Source organism: Budorcas taxicolor, chromosome 1 (genome assembly GCF_023091745.1).
Source record: "Budorcas taxicolor isolate Tak-1 chromosome 1, Takin1.1, whole genome shotgun sequence".
NCBI lineage: Eukaryota > Metazoa > Chordata > Mammalia > Artiodactyla > Bovidae > Budorcas > Budorcas taxicolor.
Genome location: NC_068910.1, coordinates 129,997,964 through 130,017,870, shown reverse-complemented (window position 1 = coordinate 130,017,870; position 19,907 = coordinate 129,997,964). Strand labels below are relative to the sequence as shown.

General features: G+C 38.0%; 1 protein-coding gene and 1 non-coding gene across 2 annotated transcripts in view; one reads left to right on the top strand and one right to left on the bottom strand.

Annotated features, from left to right (window-relative positions):
* The window catches only part of GTF2E1 (general transcription factor IIE subunit 1), a 34,293-nt gene that overhangs the window by 3,733 nt on the left and 10,653 nt on the right, over positions 1 to 19,907 (bottom strand). Inside the window, exons 3-4 of the mRNA XM_052641753.1 lie at positions 8,712 to 8,913; positions 2,645 to 2,886 (exon numbers count right to left, since the gene is read on the bottom strand). Of these exons, the coding sequence (XP_052497713.1) occupies positions 2,645 to 2,886; positions 8,712 to 8,913 (444 nt within the window). The remainder of the gene's footprint in view (positions 1 to 2,644; positions 2,887 to 8,711; positions 8,914 to 19,907) is intronic.
* Positions 16,771 to 16,910, top strand: LOC128058363 (small nucleolar RNA SNORA70). Its single transcript, XR_008200456.1, has one exon. It is a non-coding gene; the product is annotated as a small nucleolar RNA SNORA70 (small nucleolar RNA).

The following is a 19,907-nucleotide window of genomic DNA, read 5'->3' as shown; positions in this document are numbered from 1 at the left end:
AGGAATTGAGAAGTTAAAAAGTTTAGATCAGAGAAAACAAGTTTTTTATAACATGGATGTAGAAGTGAGAACTAAAATCACACTTCACCATTTATTTAAAAATAGTGCCGGTGGCTGACCCTCCTCCTTAGGGTCCTTATTGCCAATGTGGTGTTTCAAGGGGAAAAAAAGACAAGTAATGTATGCAAGCCAAAACTAAATGAAGTCATGTCTAAAAGATTTCTGACAAGGTTCCTGAGAGACTTAGGCAAAAAAGGAATTGTCTGTTATAGACAGAAGACAAAAAATAAGGATATATGAAATCTCTAAATGGTGAAGCAGAAAAACCAGTTCTAGGAACTGTCTTATTTAACAGAGTTATAGATTACAAAGAAGATGTGTACTGGGAAACTGTCAAGTTCGCTGATGAGGCTAAGCAATTCTGGATACTTAAAGCCCAAACTAACACCAAAAAAATATAGGAAGAGCTGAAGGTTGAATAAGTGGGCATAAGAGTGTCAGATCTAGTTTGCTTTTCAAACCTGCTGAGTTTGGGGGATTTTTTTAGTTTAAAAATTTTTTTTGGCTCTGCTGTGCAGCAAGAGAGATCTTGGTTCCCTAATCAGGGATCAAACCCATGCCCCCTGCACCGGGATTGCATAGTCTTAACCCTGGCCACTAGGTAAGTCCCTAGATCTATTTTAGTACTGGCATAGTATAAGAAAATCTGCCTAGCGAAAAATAATCTAAAATATACTAAAAAACCTGATCTAAGCTACCACATAAAGGGAAGGAGAGGATCTGAAAAAAAATTCCTGCAAATAATTCTAAAGTTGTCTTAATATGCTTCCAGAACCAAAGCAATAAGAGTCATGTAAAATCTGAAGGATATTTGAAATAAAACTCAAGTAATTAATGATAAATCATTCATAAATAATATGTATTGTTCTGGTCATTAGGTCTCAAGTAAAGTATATTACAATTGGAGATAGTCCAGAAAAAGACAATTAAAATAAGACAAAAAATGTAGGTGGAGATGACTTGGGGGAAGAGAATGATTTGTAAGGAGAGTAGAAAAGAATTAGAATTATCACTAAAGTAATGAGGACATGATTGAAGTCTCTGAAATTCTTAAAGATATTAAAGTAAATTGAACTCTGCGGAAAATAAAGTGTAGGACAAATAAGACTCACTTTACAGTTCACTGGATAGAGTCTATTCAACTATCACAAAACCTAATGAAGGCAAATTTAGACCTAAAGCATATACTATTTTATACACAGAAGGAAATATTCACAAAAGGGAACCAAGGCTAGATGACTTATTTAAAGTCCTTATGATTTAAATTCCACCATTCTAGGAATTATAAACATTGAATGTTAAACTTATGAGCCTAATTGTATATAACACTGGCTAATAATAGCTTTATTTCCTTCGATTTTGTTACTAAGTTCACAGAAAAAAAGGCTTGTTGCTTCAAGAATAGGCAAGAAGCCAAGCCGGGGAAAACAAACCATTAAATAGTTGACAGACTAACTACGATGTAATCTAAAATAACTTGCATCAAAATAACTAAACATCACAGCCAAGGTAATCAATGGGAAGAAGGGAGACTGAAGTATGACTACCAAGGGAAATTTTTTTCCAGTTGGAATTAAAAAACTAAAGAGAATCACACTAGAGGCATTACCTGCTTTTACCATCACTACCCAACTCCACATTACTCTTACAATTCTTAGCATACATTCTTAGTAAAAGAAATGCTAATTATGAAGGAGAAAGCAGTTAGGAAAAAAGTAAACAAGTGGTTTTTAGTTACTGATGATTCTTCAGCATTAAAGAACCAGACTCAGTGATACATTGGCAATGATACATAACCTAGGAGTAGGGGCAGGTAGGTTATAATACTAATGAAATCTGATTAGAGGTACAGACTCCCTATTTCAACCCTGTTTCCCAGTTTCTGAGTAATATTTATCCAGTTTTAGCCTCCCATTTCCTACCTACTCCTAAACCATCATCATCCAAAGTCTCTAAATCCAGTAATTTGAGACTAAAATTTATAAAGTAAAATGGTGCAGCTCTCAAACTTCTGATTATTATGCAATTGTTAACACTTCAGGGCTCACAGAGATTTCTAAAACCTTCTGGTATAAAGTTCTGTCAATCTTCTTGGACGGTGAGATACTTGTTCTTTATTCATGTGGTATCTTTTATGTATTTCAAGCAGCACAACTCCTTTTTACTTATGAGGAGGCAACATAAAAAGTTTGGGCTAGTATATAGTTAAGGCTCCCAATTCAAAGAAATAAAAATGCATGTAAAAAGGCAACAGAAGATTAAAGAAGAGATGAATTTGGCCACTTTGCATACAAGAGTACTTTTGCAAGAAATTAAGACAAAACAATGATAATTTCTCAAATCTAAAAACAGGGATTTAAAAAGTCTCTGTTATTTCAATTAAGTTAAAGGCTAATACAAGAATACTGGTTGGTTTTACTGCTTATTGCTCAATTTACTTTCTGCTATAAGGCAACTGTTTTATAAACAGATGGGGAATGGTTTTCAATAAAACTAAGAATTGCCCAGGCAAAATTTCTTACCAAGTCAAGTTTATTTTCTACTGAACTCAAGACATATTCATCTTACTAACTTCTACTCTTACCTTCTTTCATCTCTTCAGAACTATATGCTCCTTGGACAGTGCTCTCTCTTAACCAAATAGGTCTCTCTTTGGCAGATTTCCCCTCCAGTGAGGCTCGATGAAGATCTTCTTGATCATCCATGTTAATGACAACATTCTGAGTGTATAAGTCCTCATAGGAGGGACCCTTGGTGGTCCACGCTTCCCGGTGGTGCCCACCTGCCAGGCCAGCAGCTCCAGCAGCAGATGCTGCACGGTCCTTGCTACATAAAAAGATCAGAGGAGGAAAGAAAGAAGAAAACTTGAAGGCTTAGTGCAGGAAAAGAAGGGCAGCTGGGGAAGTGGTTACTGAAGCATTACATATAAATGTGATCATGTACACATGCTTTAATAATTCTGAGAATTTGTTCTTACACCTCTGGGTGAAGCTTACATTGGTTAGAAGAACACATCATATTTATATTTAAGTTCCTTAAACTCTGAATCCTCTGGTGTGTACAAACGCTTGAGGTTGGATAGATTAAGATGTTTCAATAAATATACTTAGTGAGAGGAGAGAAAGATATAGTAACATAGACCACTTAAAGACACTAGTCTGGCAAAACTCTCTGCCAGTAAAATCTTTGATGAGAACTTTGTTTTAAAACAAAACACATGTTATATTTTTAGAAGCATCTTTTCAGCTGAATGCAGAAAAATTCAAAGTAGTTCTATAGGCTTTTCCCTGTCTTTCCTGTGCTGAGAAACTAAAAAAATATTCTACAAAGCCAGACTTCAACTCAGAATCAATGTTCTTCTGCAACTCACCAAATAAGGCAAATCTTCATGCAGAGATTGGCCTCTTTTCTGTCAAGTTGTATCTCTCCATTTCTGCACCTACACTGACTCTCCATATCCAGCTCCAACCATTATTTCTACTCCAAGGCAACCATAATCTATTTCTGAGTCTATTTTGTTTAGCTTTTTACCTCTACTAGCCATGATTTTTTTAAAAAAAAATAATGTATTTATTTTTGGCTGTGATGGGTCTTCACTGCTGCACGGGCTTTTCTCTGGTCGCAGTGAGCAAGGACTACTCTTCATTGCAGTGCAAGGGCTTCTCATTGCAGTGGCTTATTTTGTCGCGGAGCACAGGCTTCAGGGCCTGAGGGCTTCAGTAGTTGCAGCACGTGGGCTCAGTAGCTGGGGCACGCAGGCTCAACAGTTGTGGCCCACAGGCTTAGCTGCTCCGTGGCATGTGGGATCTTTCCGGACCAGGGATCGAACCTGTGTCTCCTGCATTGGCAGGCAGATTCTTTACCACTGAGCCACCAGGGAAGACCCACGCTTCAGGCCAGATCACTCCTTATTTTTCTCTAGTCACTTAATGTTTCCTCATCTCTGTTAAGTTTTAGTCTTTCTGCTGCTCCTTCTGCTTGTTTTACTTTCAATCTGCTCCAAACTCTTTTGAATATACCTGATTTTCTGTGTCTAAGCTCACACCTTATCTTTCTTTGCCTGCTACTGATGCTTTCTGCATCAACATCTATGCATGACTCTCCCTCCCTTTCTGTTTAGACAACTCTGTTTTAGTCCATAAATTATCTCCATGTTTCATGAATTACCTGCTCACTTAGTACCTGCCCTATATCTTTCTCCATACCTTTTGCTGTGTTCTTTTCCATGTCTACTGATTCCCTTGCTCCACATTTCTCTAACTTCTCTGCTATTTTTTCCCTAAAATTTTCCCATGGATCCTGAACTGTCTCCTGTGCAGTACCCTTTCTCGTTCTGAGCCTAAGCAATACTTCATTTGTCTTTAAGTTCTGTACCACTTCTCTCAGACGCCACTCACTATTTTTCCTTCTCTTTGCTCCTCCTTCCTGTCTGCTTACTCCATTGCTCCTCATTTCTTCCTGGGCCCACTTACATCTGCTTAACTTTTTTGTCTCACAATTAATTAAGACTTGTCTGATATATATGGGGGTTGCAAAGAGTTGGACATGACTGAGCAACTGATATATACTGTGGTCCGTGTATCTGATTGGCTCATTACACCTCTTCCTGAGAACACTATGTTTCTCTGGAGGTAATCTTGGTTTCATCTCATACCTCCTTGCCTCTGGATATCTACAGACCCACTGCCACTTTTTCCCTCAAAAGAAAAAAATAAATAAATGTACCCTCTCTAGCTGTACAAACCATGCTGATCTGGTCACTTAATCCATGCCTTCTAACTACTGCCCTTAGCTGTACCAGGGCTGCTTTGTACATCATTCTTTCCCACAAACTTATTAGTTATCTTCTCACTCACTCTGAGTTTAGGTCTACGAGGCATCTCTCTGTACCCAATCCATCTACCTGTCTTGCTATAGTTTAAAGTCTTTTGTTACAGATGCAAATAACTGGTTTCCTTCTAGCTTTTATTCCTTTCTGCATTCATTCTAATGTTTTTGCATTATTTACAATGTCGATCTCAACTTAATCCATATCTGTTCTTCATTCCTTTTCTCGCTTCCATGTTGTCTTCTAAAAGGTTGTGTTGTTGCTTTCACTATAATATGACTCTACTTAGTCTGATGTAAGTCATCTTTTTAAAAGCTGGTCTCTCTCAAGCATTCAGTCTTCCCTTCTCTCTTAGCCTGATCTGCGTTTTCATGTTTCTATGCTTACTCTACATTCTGAGTCTCTCCTCTCTCACCCAGTTGTCTCCTTAACTCCTTTTAATGTCTCTTCTATCTTCAGCTAATAGTCTTACCTTGTTGTGCTGAGCCTGTCTGCGCCCACATGCATCTCCCTGAGTTAGCCAGATGCCTTTTCTGTCTTTCTCCACCCACTCAATGTTTCTCTAGTTCTGACTTGGCCAACTCCATCCTGTCCTGTTGCTCCTTCACCCAGAATCTTAAATGATCCACTCAGTCTTTCTGAAGCTACTATTTCTCCATATCATCTTGAACACATAGTTGTCAGCTACGCTGTATCTTTAGCATTAACTCTGAAGACTATCTTCTGAAGGTTAGTAAGTGTTCAGTACTTTCGGTAGGACAATTCAAATAAATGTGAATATAAGACTACTTTTAAAAGGTCTTTTGTTTTCATTACTCGATTACAGAAACTCAAGATTGGTTTTACTTTGGTGTGAGGCAGAAAAGATTTGGCCACAAGTTAAATTATTAAATTTGGAAGAATTTTTTAAAAGATATTTTTAAGCATGGAGAATTGACTACACAGATTTTATTTATATCTTCACCAAATATACAGTCAAATCATCAGCAAATGTGACACTAAAGAAAATCCAGGTGAGAGAAAACAGAATTTACTTCTTCTGCATGCTTAAATTTCTCCTATGGAGAGAATGTACACATTTCACTTAAAGATGACCAAAGTGACAATTTAGTTTTGAATCCTTTTACATTACTTAAACAATTGTAGAATTTTTAAAAGATATAACTCTTACTCAGGGATGAGGGAAGAATATTATTTCAAAACTAAATTTTTAAAGATTTTTAAGGTGAGTGTTAAGTAAGATATGATGGAAAAGGAGAGGTTACTGGCAAGAAATTCCATTTAGGAAGGACAGAAAAACTAAATATCACCAGTGGGTCAACTTGCTGAAAGGCTGGAACTGTTCATCAGTAGTTCTTGGGTTAAATCTACTGGCAGTTTTGCAGAGGCAGCCTCTGGTTCCTGTTCTAGGGCTTAACTAGAATTAATTGGTTACAGGAGCCAAACAAACAATCATGCCACCAATTTTTTAAACAAAATAATGCATTACTATTGTCTGTGTACTCCCACACCACTCTATTGATGTTTTCCTTTTCTTGTGCTGGGGCAGGGTGGCTACTACAAAACTGTTGTGCTCTGAAATAAAGCCTACAGTACAGAAAACTTGAATAAACACGACTTCCAGGATGTTGGATACAAGCAGCGGAGCTTGTCAAATGATGGTGAGGCCACCTTAGCCAGAGTAACACCTTCTAACCTAGCTCTTAACAGTCTTGTTCCTAACTATGTAGAAGTGATTGTATTTTGTTCTGGCTGGAAGTCCAAGTACCCCATTCTATCTTTCTTGCCTGCCTTCATTTCCCCCTTTCTTCTTATTGACCAAGCTGTTGAGTGGCCTCTTTTTTGATTAGTATTTCCATCACTCCTAACGAGGAGCAGGTGCTCTGATATACTGAGCTGCTGTTAGGCCTCTCTCGTTGCTCAGACTTATCGCCAGCATGGACTGAGGGATACCTAAGTAAAGGTCCTGGAATGGGAGATGGACTGTGGTAAGTGTGGAACAATAGAGGTAGAATGCCAATGGTGGTGGTGAATGAACATTACTACAGTGGGGAAGGATCTTAATAAACAAGATAAACTATATTTAGAGGAGGAAACACAAGTATAATTCACAAACAGTATTAATATTATACACTGTACAGAAAGCAATCAGAGAAAATGTCTAAAACACTTCAATATAAAATAAGCCATACGCTTAAAATGTATGTATTTTTGTAAAACAAATTTCCCTCACGGGCTATTCTGACAGGGTTGCAGTATTATTTAAATGCACAGAAAAAGATATAACAAATAAATTCTTGATAAGAGACCAACAACCAGTAAGAAAAGGCTATCTGTAATGTGGATGATGCTGGCTGCCTATCAATTATGGCTCCTCTCCTTTGTTTATCGATTTTATTCAAGTACTGATGGCTATTTGCTTCAAAGGACTCTGGGACCTTACTTAGTCCTAGGAGGTAAACCTTAACCAGTCTAAGCATCAATCATGTGATCTCATTTTCTTTGTGAGATGCTGGTTTAGAAATAAGCAAATAAGCAATTCTGGCCAGTGCGACATTGGTGGATACAGCAGGATGAAGGTGGCCCTCTGAGAAAGCTTTCTTACATCTTAAAACAGGACACAAGGAAGGGATGGTCCCATTTTCTGCACTTGAACATTTTCATTTATATGTGATACCTAGAAAGACATGGCCATCTTAGCTAGCTCCCCTGGTCGTCCCAAGAGGACAACCAACAGGCTGAGTTCAGCAGAGTAAATATGGAACAAATCTAGATCCTTGAAGATGTAATTGAGCTGTGAAATTAATTCTGAGCTGTGCTACCTAAGGACTTTTGGTTATGCTAGAATGTTTTTCTTACTGTTCAAGCTACTTCTAATTGGTGTTCTATTATTACAGATAGAGGCATTGTAACTGACACATATGCTAGGAAAGAAAATTCACATTGATTTGTATAGATACAAAACCTTCTATATAATTAGATTGTTTTTAGCCACCAAAATGAAATTCAATTTGCTCAGAATTGCCCATAACTGGCTTTTCAGCAACATCTGTACCAGAAAACATAAAATACTAAGAGTGCTCCCAAAATCCATACAATTTGGACTATTGGGTTCTATGGAATGGAGTAGATGTGTATAAACTCTAAGCCATCAGCTTGAAACTGGAAAGAAGAAAGAAAAAGGGTATAATAGGAGAGCACTCCCTGATCTCAATTCTTGTTTATGCTTTTCAAAGAAGAAGATAAACTGCTTTTTACAGCATGACAAAATGAAGGCTGCCTCTACAATTCAAACATTAGGATACACTGATAAAAACAGAGAGCCATAGAAAGGAGTATTAACCCATAGGTAACACCCACTTATACTTCACTCTCAAGAAAGTTGCACTGAAAGCTAAGGAAGGCAAGAAAAGTGTGGTTAGAATGCTTCAAATACAAATTTAAAAAGTGATTGCTGTATTTCTTAAAGAACTTCAGGCTTCAGAACTTGACTAGGCAAAAATTCAGATTTTCCCAAGAGGCAGAACCAGTTTGGGACTAACCAACAATTAGAAGAGTTGCAGCAGGCCCAAGCTGATTGAGTACTTAAAATCAAACCTATTTAAAGATTTTTTCCTAAGGCCCACACTGTTCCGCATTTAGTACAAACAAATTTCATCAAAGGCACAAGTTAATACAACAAGTGTGACAGAGCTTAGAATCCACTTAATCTTATAGTTTTTAGTCTCCTAGTAAATTACTTACCTGTTCTCCAAAGTACAGGCGGTTAAAAAGACGGCGAGCTTAAAGGTATTCTTGGTAAGAGTACAGAGCCTATACTCACCTCTGTTTCAGGGCTGGAATTTCTGTAGGTTCTGGTTCAAGTATTTCATAGGCCAAGTTTACATCCTCTGTCTCTCGAAGCAAGGCATAAATAGGCTCAATTTGTTCATTAAACCTTGCCAAAAGTGTGCGTGCATCTTTTTTAGGCATTGCTGATTCATCTTCTTCTACCTCTGTCTGGCAAAAGGTACAGCGGAAAGTTCCTACAGAGAAAATAAAAGTCTTAAGTCAGGGCACACAAAGACTAGCCTTTAGCAAACAGTATATATCTCCACTCTTCTTCCAACATTTTATTATTAAAGCTTTCAAAAATATTCAAAAGATTAAAGAAGTTTACAGTGAACATCTCTGTGCCCACCGAGATTTTAAAATTAACATTTTTCTATTGTTGACTTATCATATATCTATTCATCTATCATTTTTTGAAGCATTTCAAGTAATTTCACCCCTAACTACAGCAGATTTTAATCATAACATTTCTAACACATTTATACTTATTTTAACTTAAAATCAAATTCTTTACAGCTCCACTGAGACCTGTAGCCTAAAATCAACACTTTTCTTTTTGCACTGTATACACTTGAGTCTACATTATGGGGAAAGCCAAATAAATACCTAAAACCGAAAGTCTCCAGTAATTCTGTACATTGCCATTAAGGCTATTTCTTCAAACTTACTACTTACATCTAACTCAGTTCAGTTCAGTCGGACTCTTTGCAACCCCATGGACTGCAGCAGGCCAGGCCTCCCTGCCCATTACCAAGTCCCAGAGTTTGCCCAAACTCATGTCCATTGAGTAGGTGATGCCATCCAACCATCTCATGCGCTGTTGTCCCCTTTTCCTCCAGCCTTCAATCTTTCCCAGCATCAGGGTCTTTCAAGTGAGTCAGCTCTTCACATCACGTGGACAAAGTATTGGAGCTTCAGCTTCAACATCAGTCCTTCCAATGAACACCCAGGACTGATCTCACTTAGGATGGACTAGTTGGATCTCCTTGCAGTCCAAGGGACTCTCAAGAGTCTTCAACACCACAGTTCAAAAGCATCAATTCTTCGGCGCTCAGCTTTCTTTATAATCCAACTCTCACATCCATACATGACTACTGGAATAGCCCTGACTAGACAGACCTTTGTTGGCAAAGTAATGTCTCTGCTTTTTAATAAGCTGTCTAGGTTGGTCATAACTTTCCTTCCCAGGAGTAAGCATCTTTTAATTTCATGGCTGCAGTCATCATCTGCAGTGATTTGGGAGCCCAAAAAAATAGTCTGACACTGTTTCCACTGTTTCCCCATCTATTTCCCATGAAGTGATGGGACCAGATGCCATGATCTTCGTTTTTTGAATGTTGAGCTTTAAGCCAACTTTTTCACTCTCCTCTTTCACTTTCATCAAGAGGCTTTTTAGCTCCTCTTCACTTTCTGCCATAAGGGTGGTGTCATCTGCATATCTGAGGTTATTGATATTTCTCCCGGCAATCTTGATTCCAGCTTGTGCTTCTTCCAGCCCAGCATTTCTCATGCTGTACTCTGCATGTAAGTTAAATAAGCAGGGTGACAATATACAGCCTTGACGTACTCGGCTTTTCCTATTTGGAACCAGTCTGTTGTTCCATGTCCAGTTCTAACTGTTGCTTCCTGACCTGCATACAGATTTCTCAAGAGGCAGGTCAGGTGGTCTGGTATTCCCATTTTTTTCAGAATTTTCCACAGTTTATTGTGATCCACACAGTCACAGGCTTTGGCATAGTCAATAAAGCAGAAATAGATGTTTTTCTGGAACTCTCTTGTTTTTTCGATGATCCAACGGATTTTGGTAATTTGATCTCTGGTTCCTCTGCCTTTTCTAAATCCAGCTTGAAAATCTGGAAGTTCATGGTTCACATATTGCTGAAGCCTGGCTTGGAGAATTTTGAGCATTACTTAACTAGCGTGTGAGATGAGTGCAATTGTGCGGTAGTTTGAGCATTCTTTGGCATTGCCTTTCTTTGGGATTGGAATGAAAACTGACCTCTTCCAGTCCTGTGGCCACTGCTGAGTTTTCCAAATTTGCTGGCATATTGAGTGCAGCACTTTCACAGCATCATCTTTTAGGATTTGAAATAGCTCAACTGGAATAGATGAGACCAATCCATTTTCAAATTTAAAGTTCAAGAAGCCTGTGTTGTTTTTATATCTATAGCTTCAACTTCAGCTTAATTATAATTTCAACTTGTAATTAAATTGTAATTCTTTAGAAATACCTCAGATTTTTCACTTCTACTATCATTTCACCTATGTGGGGCACCATTATCCACTTAGCCTGAAATTTAGCTTCCTAGATCTGGTCTTTGAACCTTTAGGCTCTATCTTTCCAATTCCAAGTTCCTAGGCCACTGTTTTCTTAATCTAATCCTCCTACTCTGAAATCTGTCTGATAGTTGAACCTCTAAAGTCCACAGCATCAAACTGAAATTTCTCATCCTAACATTCAAGATCCAAATAACTTGATCCAGAAACATCAAAACCCAACCACAGTCCTTTACTTTTCAAGTAAATTCAAACACTTGAGAGACAATATACATTAACATCTATTTTATTGTATATAAGTGCTTTCTTTCTAAAGTACTTCCATGTACACTTTTTGATCCCTATACCAACCCTGTAAAATGATGTCAGAACTGAGGATATGAGTTTTATGATTTGTCCAAAGGCACACAGCCAACAAGAGAAACGCAGTAACAGCAGCTATTGTATACCCAGTGTTTACTAAGTGCCAACTATAGCCAATCATCTGAAGATGGTATTATTATTAGTGCTCATTTAAATCTGTACAATACAGAGATTCTAAGAGGTTAGGAAACTTTCAAAAAATCTTATCACTACTAATTGGGAGGTGATGGCAGGATTCAAATCCAACCTATTATGATGAAACTCATACTCTTAAACATTACTTCATACCACTGGCCCAACTCAGACCTCCAGTTTGGTTCTGACTCTCAAATGCCAGGGATAGCCATCCTTCCTTTCTAACCCAATCAACCCAAGAGATTAACAGAGATCACTTAAGTGTGATCACCTAAGCACTTAAGTGTCTGGCACACAGTAAATATGTAAAACATTTCCTTTTAAAAAGCCTAATATATGATTGATATATAACCCCACCCTCAACCCCACTTCCCCTAATAAAGAATAAACCATCTAGACATCTCTGCTTCAACATTAACAGTAGGCTCTACTGATATATTTCCAACAGAATAAGTTTCTCTACTGCCTCTCACACATAAAATATCCAATCACATGTAAATTCTTTGCTCATAAACCCTGTCTAAATACTCGTAATCCATCTTCCTGCTATCCAGATGCTATCTCATCATCTACATCTATTCCAAACAAATAAAAAAGAGAAAACAGCCTCTCATAGCTAAGAAGTAGCCCAGCACTCATATGTTAGATTGTGGAGCTTTTCTGACAAATGGAATCCACAGATCACCAACATCAGATAAAAGGTTCTCTGAAACCACGATGGAAGTGAGGCAAAACCAAGTCAATTTGTGTCTGTCTGAATACAGATAAAGGCAAGGTCTGCACAACCACTAAAAAAGAAAATTCTAGGTAACACAAGTGACTGCTGCTTCTTTACCAATTATAGTTTTAGCCTCAGCCTGGTCATCTCACTTCTGGGATAAGATTTATTAAGATATCCAATCAAAGAAGTAGACTCACTTCTTATCTTTTTTTAAACTCTTTATTGAATTTGTTAAATACTACTTCTATTTTATGCCTTGGTTTTTTAGCCACAAGGCATGTGGGATCCCAGATCCCCAGCCAGGGCTTGAACCCACACCCCCGCATTGGAAGGAAAAGTCCCAACCACTGAACCACCAGGGAAGTCCCTTAGCCTCACTTCTTGACAGTACCTAATCCACAGCAAATCTTCTCCAATTACCTGAATCCTCCCCAAAATTATCTAACAAAAGCCCATATTCTCTAAGTTTGTTTAGCAAAGTCATGCTGAGTCACCACATGGCTCCCTATGGTGTGTGGCTTTCTTGCTGCAGAAAGCATCAACAAACTTGATTTTGTTTACTGTGAGCATATACCTGATGGTCTTTGACTAATGGACATCAACACAAAGATCTGACTTAACTGAACAAGGATACTATTTACCAAAACAAAGAGGAAGAACAAGTTTGTTTTTCTTTGTGGGAGAAAGATATCAAGTTGCTTTAGATATCTGAATCCACTGCCCTTCAAAATGGATTTATTAGAAGTCAACTTATTACAACTTCTCGGAGAAGGCAATGGCACCCCACTCCAGTACTCTTGCCTGGAAAATCCCATGAACGGAGGAGCCTGGTAGGCTGCAGTTCATGGGGTCACTAAGAGTCAGATACGACTGAGCAGGACTTCACTTTCACTTTTCACTTTCGTGCATTGGAGAAGGAAATGGTGACCCACTCCAGTGTTCTTGCCTGGAGAATCCCAGGAATGGGGGAGCCTGGTGGGCTTCCATCTATGGGGTTGCAGAGAGTTGGACACAACTGAAGTGATTTAGCAGCAGCAGCATTATAACTTCTGAGAGCTCAAAAGTGCAATTTAAGATTAGAAATTTTGATATGACAATCGACAACATATAGATGATAATTGAAGCCATAAAGTAAATCAGAGTATCCAGAGATTAAGGACAGTGAGAAGCACAAACAGTTAAGGTATAAACCCAAGGCAAGAGAAATCCTTGAGAGATAGAATTTGGTACAATCAGAGGGTATGGTGCTAATTTTCAAGGTCAACAAGAATTGAAAGCTAGCTTTTATAGTTCGTAAAGTCAAAGCAAAAGTGAAAAGTGAAGTTGCTCAGTCATGTCCGACTCTCTGCGACTTCATGGACTGTAGCCTACCAGGTTACTCCATCCACGGGATTTTCCAGGCAAGGGTATTGGAGTGGTTTGATATTTCCTTCTCCAGGGGATCTTCCCGATCCAGGGATCGAACCTGGTTCTCCCACAATGCAGGCAGATACTTTACTGTCTGAGCCACCAGGGACGCTTTATATTTCATAACAAAAGCTAAATAGAGACCTTGGTTAGAGAGGTTTTCGTTTATATGCTATCTTAGGGTGTGTGCATGCGAAGACGCTTCGGTTGTGTCCAACTCTGCAACCCCATGGACTGTAGCCCACTAGGCTCCTCTGTTCATGGGATTCTCCAGGGAAGAACACTGGAGTGGGTTGCCATGCCCTCCCCAGGGGATCTTTCCAATCCAGGGATCAAACATGCATCTTTTACATCTCCTTCACTGGGAGACAGGTTCCTTACCACTAGCACCACCTGGGAAGATCCTATCTTAGGGTATTCTCTAACTACTCCAGGCTGCCTCAGTTTCTTTACGATCTTTCACTCACCTCAAACAGGACCAAAAAGGCACATAAGGGAGAACATGCAATCTAGATCAAAGAATGTGCCAGCAGAGAGAAAATGAAGGTTACAAAGATTCTTTAGGCCAAGTTTGACAAATGATGGGATAAGGAGGAAAAGACGAGTTCAAAAACACTTATATTTGATCATACACACCCATAAACTACACACACACACACACACACATCTAAGAAAGCTACTTTACAAATAATCCCATGTATTCATCACAGTCAATCTGCAACAGTATTATTCAAATCTAACATATGCGGGAATAAAGACTCAGAGGAGTTAACCTCTATCAGGTCAGAGCTTAAAAACGAAATCACAAAGCCTAGATTCAAATACAAATCTTTCTGACACAAAAGACTAAATTCACTGTACCACCCTGAATTACACATCCCTTTCCTAATCTATCATCCCTGCCAGCCACAATTTAGCAAACTTTTCCCATGTGTAGGAAAGGCTCCAATTTTAAAAAATGTGGAGCAGGGGAGAAGATTTGTAACAAAAAAATGTATTAAACAAACATTAAATGTGTATCACATGCCCGGCATTTACTCTGCTGAGTTTTAATGCATTGGGATTGGCAGCATGATTAAAATATATCCAGATATAGATAATTAACAGGTATTGAAAATAGGGAGAAAAAGATTTTTAAAAAAACAGATATTTCAAAATTATAATTTAGGGTTGTCCATTCAGTAGTATGTGAAAGTCCCAATTCTATGACTCAGGACTTTTCTTGTGAAGGTAAGTTATTACCCCAAAACAAGAAAATAAATGGAGACCTACTTGTTCGGATGAGAAGAAAAGAAGAGGGAGAGTGAAAGAGTTTCATACAATTTTAACTTTCTCCCAAAATAATAAATGTAACAACCAAAATGAATCTGGGGCATGGGAGGAGGGGAGAAAAAGGACTGGAAACAAAAGGAGAAAAAAAAAAAAATAATGTTCAACAAAATTCAAACTTAACACTTTCCTTAACCAGAAAAAGAAAATTTAGATGATGTCTATTATGCTGGCCAAGGTCTTTGACTTAACTGTTTACTCATTAACACACATGGGACTCATTTTAATTATGCAAGTATTTAGTCAAGGGAACAATGAATAAGTACAAGTAAAACCAAAGTGAAAAAAATTGTATATCCTCCTTAGTTTAACAAGAAGAAAATGCTTTGAAAATTTATCACAATTGAGGAAAAGGGATGAGGACGTTATGAGTCAAATCCCCAAGGAATTAGACATTATTTGGATTGTGTTTTTCCCTTCTTCACACAAACACACAATGAGTAAGTCATTGGCTAATGCCTAGAGTTCACTGTCAAAGATCTACCAAACATATTAATTGCAACTGGACTATTACTCAGCCATTTTTCTACCCCCCCCCTCAAAAAAATCAATCCATCAATCAAAATAAGCTGAACTGTTTTGATATGCTACAGGTGTTGCAGTGCTGAAGCAGAAGTTATGCTGCAGCCCAAGTTCTCAAGGTTGGCCAAGGAAAGAGGCAGAATGATCAAATGTTTGCTGCTGCAGAGCCTTTACTCCAACACAGTGAAACTAATGTCCCAAGGATTTGCCACATTCTGCCTCCCTAAATCTTGCCAGTCATCTTCTGAGCTGCTTTTCTAGAGCTCATATTCTACTGGGGAGTGGTGGTGGTTTAGTCACTAAGTCCTAACCAACTCTTGTGACCCCATGGACTGTAGCCCACAAGGCTCCTCTGTCCATAGGATCTTCCAGGCAAGAACACTGGAGTGGGTTGCCATTTCCTCCTCCAGGGGATCTTCCTGACCCAGGGCTTGAATCCATACCTCCTGCATTGACAGGTGGATTCTTTACCACTAAGCCAAAGTCAACCCACTCTAGTATTCATGGGCTTCCATGGTGACTCAGACAGTAAAGAATCCACCTGCAATGCAGGAGACCTGGGATTAATTTTACCATTCTTTAAAAATCCAACCACTATATATTATATATTTTAGAAATCAAATTTGGACATCGGTTTCCCTCCCAATGACTATTTTATGGATTATGTATATATGAAGAAAGAAAATAAACTGAGGAGCTTGGGAAAATAAGATAACCCCAAATTCCAAATATTACTTTCCATTATGCCACAATGTGTTTCTGAAGACAGCCTAATTAAACAGAGCATATTTTCTATATGAATGCTACTATGGGAATTTCAGTTCCTAACCAAGGCTTTCAAATTAACCAAAAGTGACTAACATTACCCGCTAAAAGCAGTGATAAAACATCCCCAAGCTTCTCTATACTTTTAAAATGTCAACTATTCTCCAAATAAAAGGGTGCTTTGAAATTAAGAGTTGAGAGAAATCATATACGGTACAGAATAGACTGACTTTATCATTTTACATATCCTTAAAAAAAGACCTGCAATGATTATAGGATTTTCCCAAGGAATAGTTACTAATATAGTACAAGACTGGAAGCCAGCATGGCTCTGGAACCCAAATACAAGGTCACTTTGCTGTCTCATAGGCACTGCTTAAAAAACAAAATAAAATAAAAACAACCTCTGAAAATGACATAGCCACTGAACACAGATAATGCAAAAAAAAAGACTCAATGCATTAATAATAAGTGCTCTGAAATACCCTTACAATAGGAACCTAAGTTGGTCAAGCATTAATAACCACAGCTGTTACAATAACAAAAATATTTCATTAACTATCACTTTCCCCATGGAGGTCTGATGTGCAGTGGCTGCAAATAGCACCCTCCCTGGTAGTGTATATAGTGTGCTGCATATATGGGTTACCCTAAGGGACCCTAAAGACAGCCTTTTCCAGTGGACATTCATGTCTGGCATGCTGTCCCAGCGAAGTATGTTCTGCCTTTGGAAATCCCCAGGGCACAGTGACTAGGGTCCACACTGACCAAGTCATACTGTCTATCTGCACCAAGCTGCAGAAGAAGGGGCATGTGATTGAGGCCCTATTCAGGGCCAAGTTCAAGATCCCTGGCTGCCAGAAGATCCACATCTCCAAAGACTAGAGATTTACTAAGTTTAATGCAGATGAATTTGAAAACACGGTGGCAGAAAAGTGGCTCATTCCAGACGGCTATGGGGTCAATACAACCCTAATCGTGGTTCCCTGGAAAAATGGGGGGCCTTGCACTCACAAGAGCCTTGGCGCTTTCCCTTCCTTATTCATGCCCACAAATAAATCCTATTTTCCTGTCAAAAAAGAAAAATTCACTTGCTTTCTCAGATTTAGCTTATGGAGGAGGGAGGGTGGGGTGGACTTGGGTATATAAAGTAAAACTTTATATAATCATAAAACTTACCAATTGTCAACACAGAGAAAGGTGGAAAGAGCAGGGACTGGGTTGAGTAGGAGAGGAAGAAAAACTAGGTTTGCCATTTTAGTCTATATATTTTGAGTGTTTAACAAGTTTACATTCATATATTAATTATTTACTTTTAGAAGAAAGAAAACAAATGTTATTTTGAATCTCCAAACACACTCAACTAACTACCTCTTAATATATGAAAGTTGTACAATCATCCTTGGGATATTCTTTGAAAGCACTATCAAGTCCTTTGCTAAAACCTTTATAACTCAAAATGTTAATGGGTATATCTATTAAAATGTTACACCAAATACTGAAGTCTCAAAAAGTTACCGTTTATTCTAATTTCCAAACTTCTTTCATAAAGCAAATTTTTTCAGTATAACTGGACAAGGGTATGTGCATGAAAAAAGGAATTGCTATTATAAAATAGTAACAGACATGAGAGGAGCATAGTTATATATTTTATACAATTATTTTACCTATAATAAAATTGAATTTGAAAAACCAGACTTCAGCAATCTACTGCAGAACATATAAGTTACACTGTAAAATATTCATTCATTTGCATGAAAAAGGAAAAAAAACTAAAGCAGATTTAATGTTTTTAAATTCAGAAGATCTCAAATATATTAATGATGTACACAATACAATTCCACCCCCAAAACTTCAATTCAATCAATCAAATTGGCTTCTGTCTTTCCTTAAATCAACACATCTAGATTTGGTCTAATCATGCATCATTCCTAGATTCTGGAACTCATTATAAAAGGGGAAAAATATACTATGCCTGGGAAAGAAAACAATAAATTGAAGTGTAGTACTTGAGTGAATACTAAAGGAAGTTTATAATATATTCTCTGAATTAGGCCTAAATCGAATTTATCTTAACATACAGTGAGCAGGCAAAAAAGTATCTTGTTTCGATATGACTATTTGAAAGACCAGCATCAAAACTAAAAAGCAACTCTTCACAAATGAGTTTGCTCCTATGTAAAATACAAAAAAGCATCAAAATACAAAAAAGATAAATCACAGATAATTTTCTTTTTAAGTTTTCAAACCCTTAAACAGATTTTTTAAAATATCAGCCCTAAAGGTTTTGGTGGAAAGTTAAGGGTAAAAGAAGACACTTATTCCTTACTTACTCTAATAACACCTTCGTTTGGCCCCATCACCAATCTCCCCCAGTTCACATCTCTGAGCTTCCCAGTATAATTTTCTAATGAACCCATCCCGAGCAAAGATTCCAAATCAGCAACTGAGCAAAGCAATCCTAGAAAGATTCCTCTTTATGTTTGTTTGTGTTTTTAGCATTTCAGGAATTGAACACACTGCTTATCAGACATCTTGTCTTAAGCAGAAAGAGATGAAGAGGAAACAGCAGCCTGCTCTATGAAGTTAGTAAACATGAAGGCCAACAAGTCTTAGGGCTTCCTGGTGGCTCAGTGGTAAAGAATCTGCCTGTCAATGCAGGAGACTAGGGTTTGATCCCTGGGTTGGGAAGATCCCCTGCAGAAGGAAACGGCAACCCTCTCCTGTACTCTTGCCTGGAAAATACAATGGACAGAGTAACCTGATGGACTACAGTCCAAGGAGATGCAGAGTCAGACATGAACCAAGCAGGACACAAGCGAACAAGTCTTGAACAGGCTCACTAAAACAGGACTCTAACAGCTTTAAAATGTTAAAGGAGCTGCAGAGGAAGTTCAATGATGTAGGAATCAGGAAACTGATCTATCTAAGTCAAAAAGCATACCTACAGTCACAAAGGAAGGAGGGACTCATGATTTAACCCCAAACTTAGAAATAAATATCCCAAGAAGAAAAGGAGTTTACTTGAATATTCTGAATGACTAAAAACTAACCACTGGAAGAGGTCCGTTTCCACTGTTGGCTATTTTTAAGAGTTATTCATTAAACACTTTAGTTTAATTATTAAAGACTTCTTTTCAGTTCAGTTCAGTCGCTCAGTTGTGTCTGATTCTTTGCGACCCCATGAATTGCAGCACACCAGGCCTCCCTGTCCATCAACTCCTGGAGTTCACTCAAACTCATGTCCATCTCTTTTACACTAATCCTAAACTCTGACACTTAAGTCTTTTCCAAGGAGCCACAGAAAAGGTGAATCCCCATGAAAGCTATTGTATTTCCAATACACTCAATCTAAAACATTCCAGAAATAGCCCTACATTTATTTATTACTTCGAAATATCCTCTAGAATACAACAAAGACATGAGTATATGTACCCACACACACATTTGATGAGTTGAACTAGATAATCTCTAAGCTCCTATTTATAAGACTGTATTAAACACTCATTTATAAGATTCTTCTTTAAAAACTTAACTTATTTCAAAGTTTATTTAATATGGGACACCCCCCCCCATCTCTAGTTGAATTCAGTAATAGGGGCTTCACTAACTATTTCTAACCCAAACACCTAGCAATTTTAGCCAACCCCCAATAAAACTACTCGTATA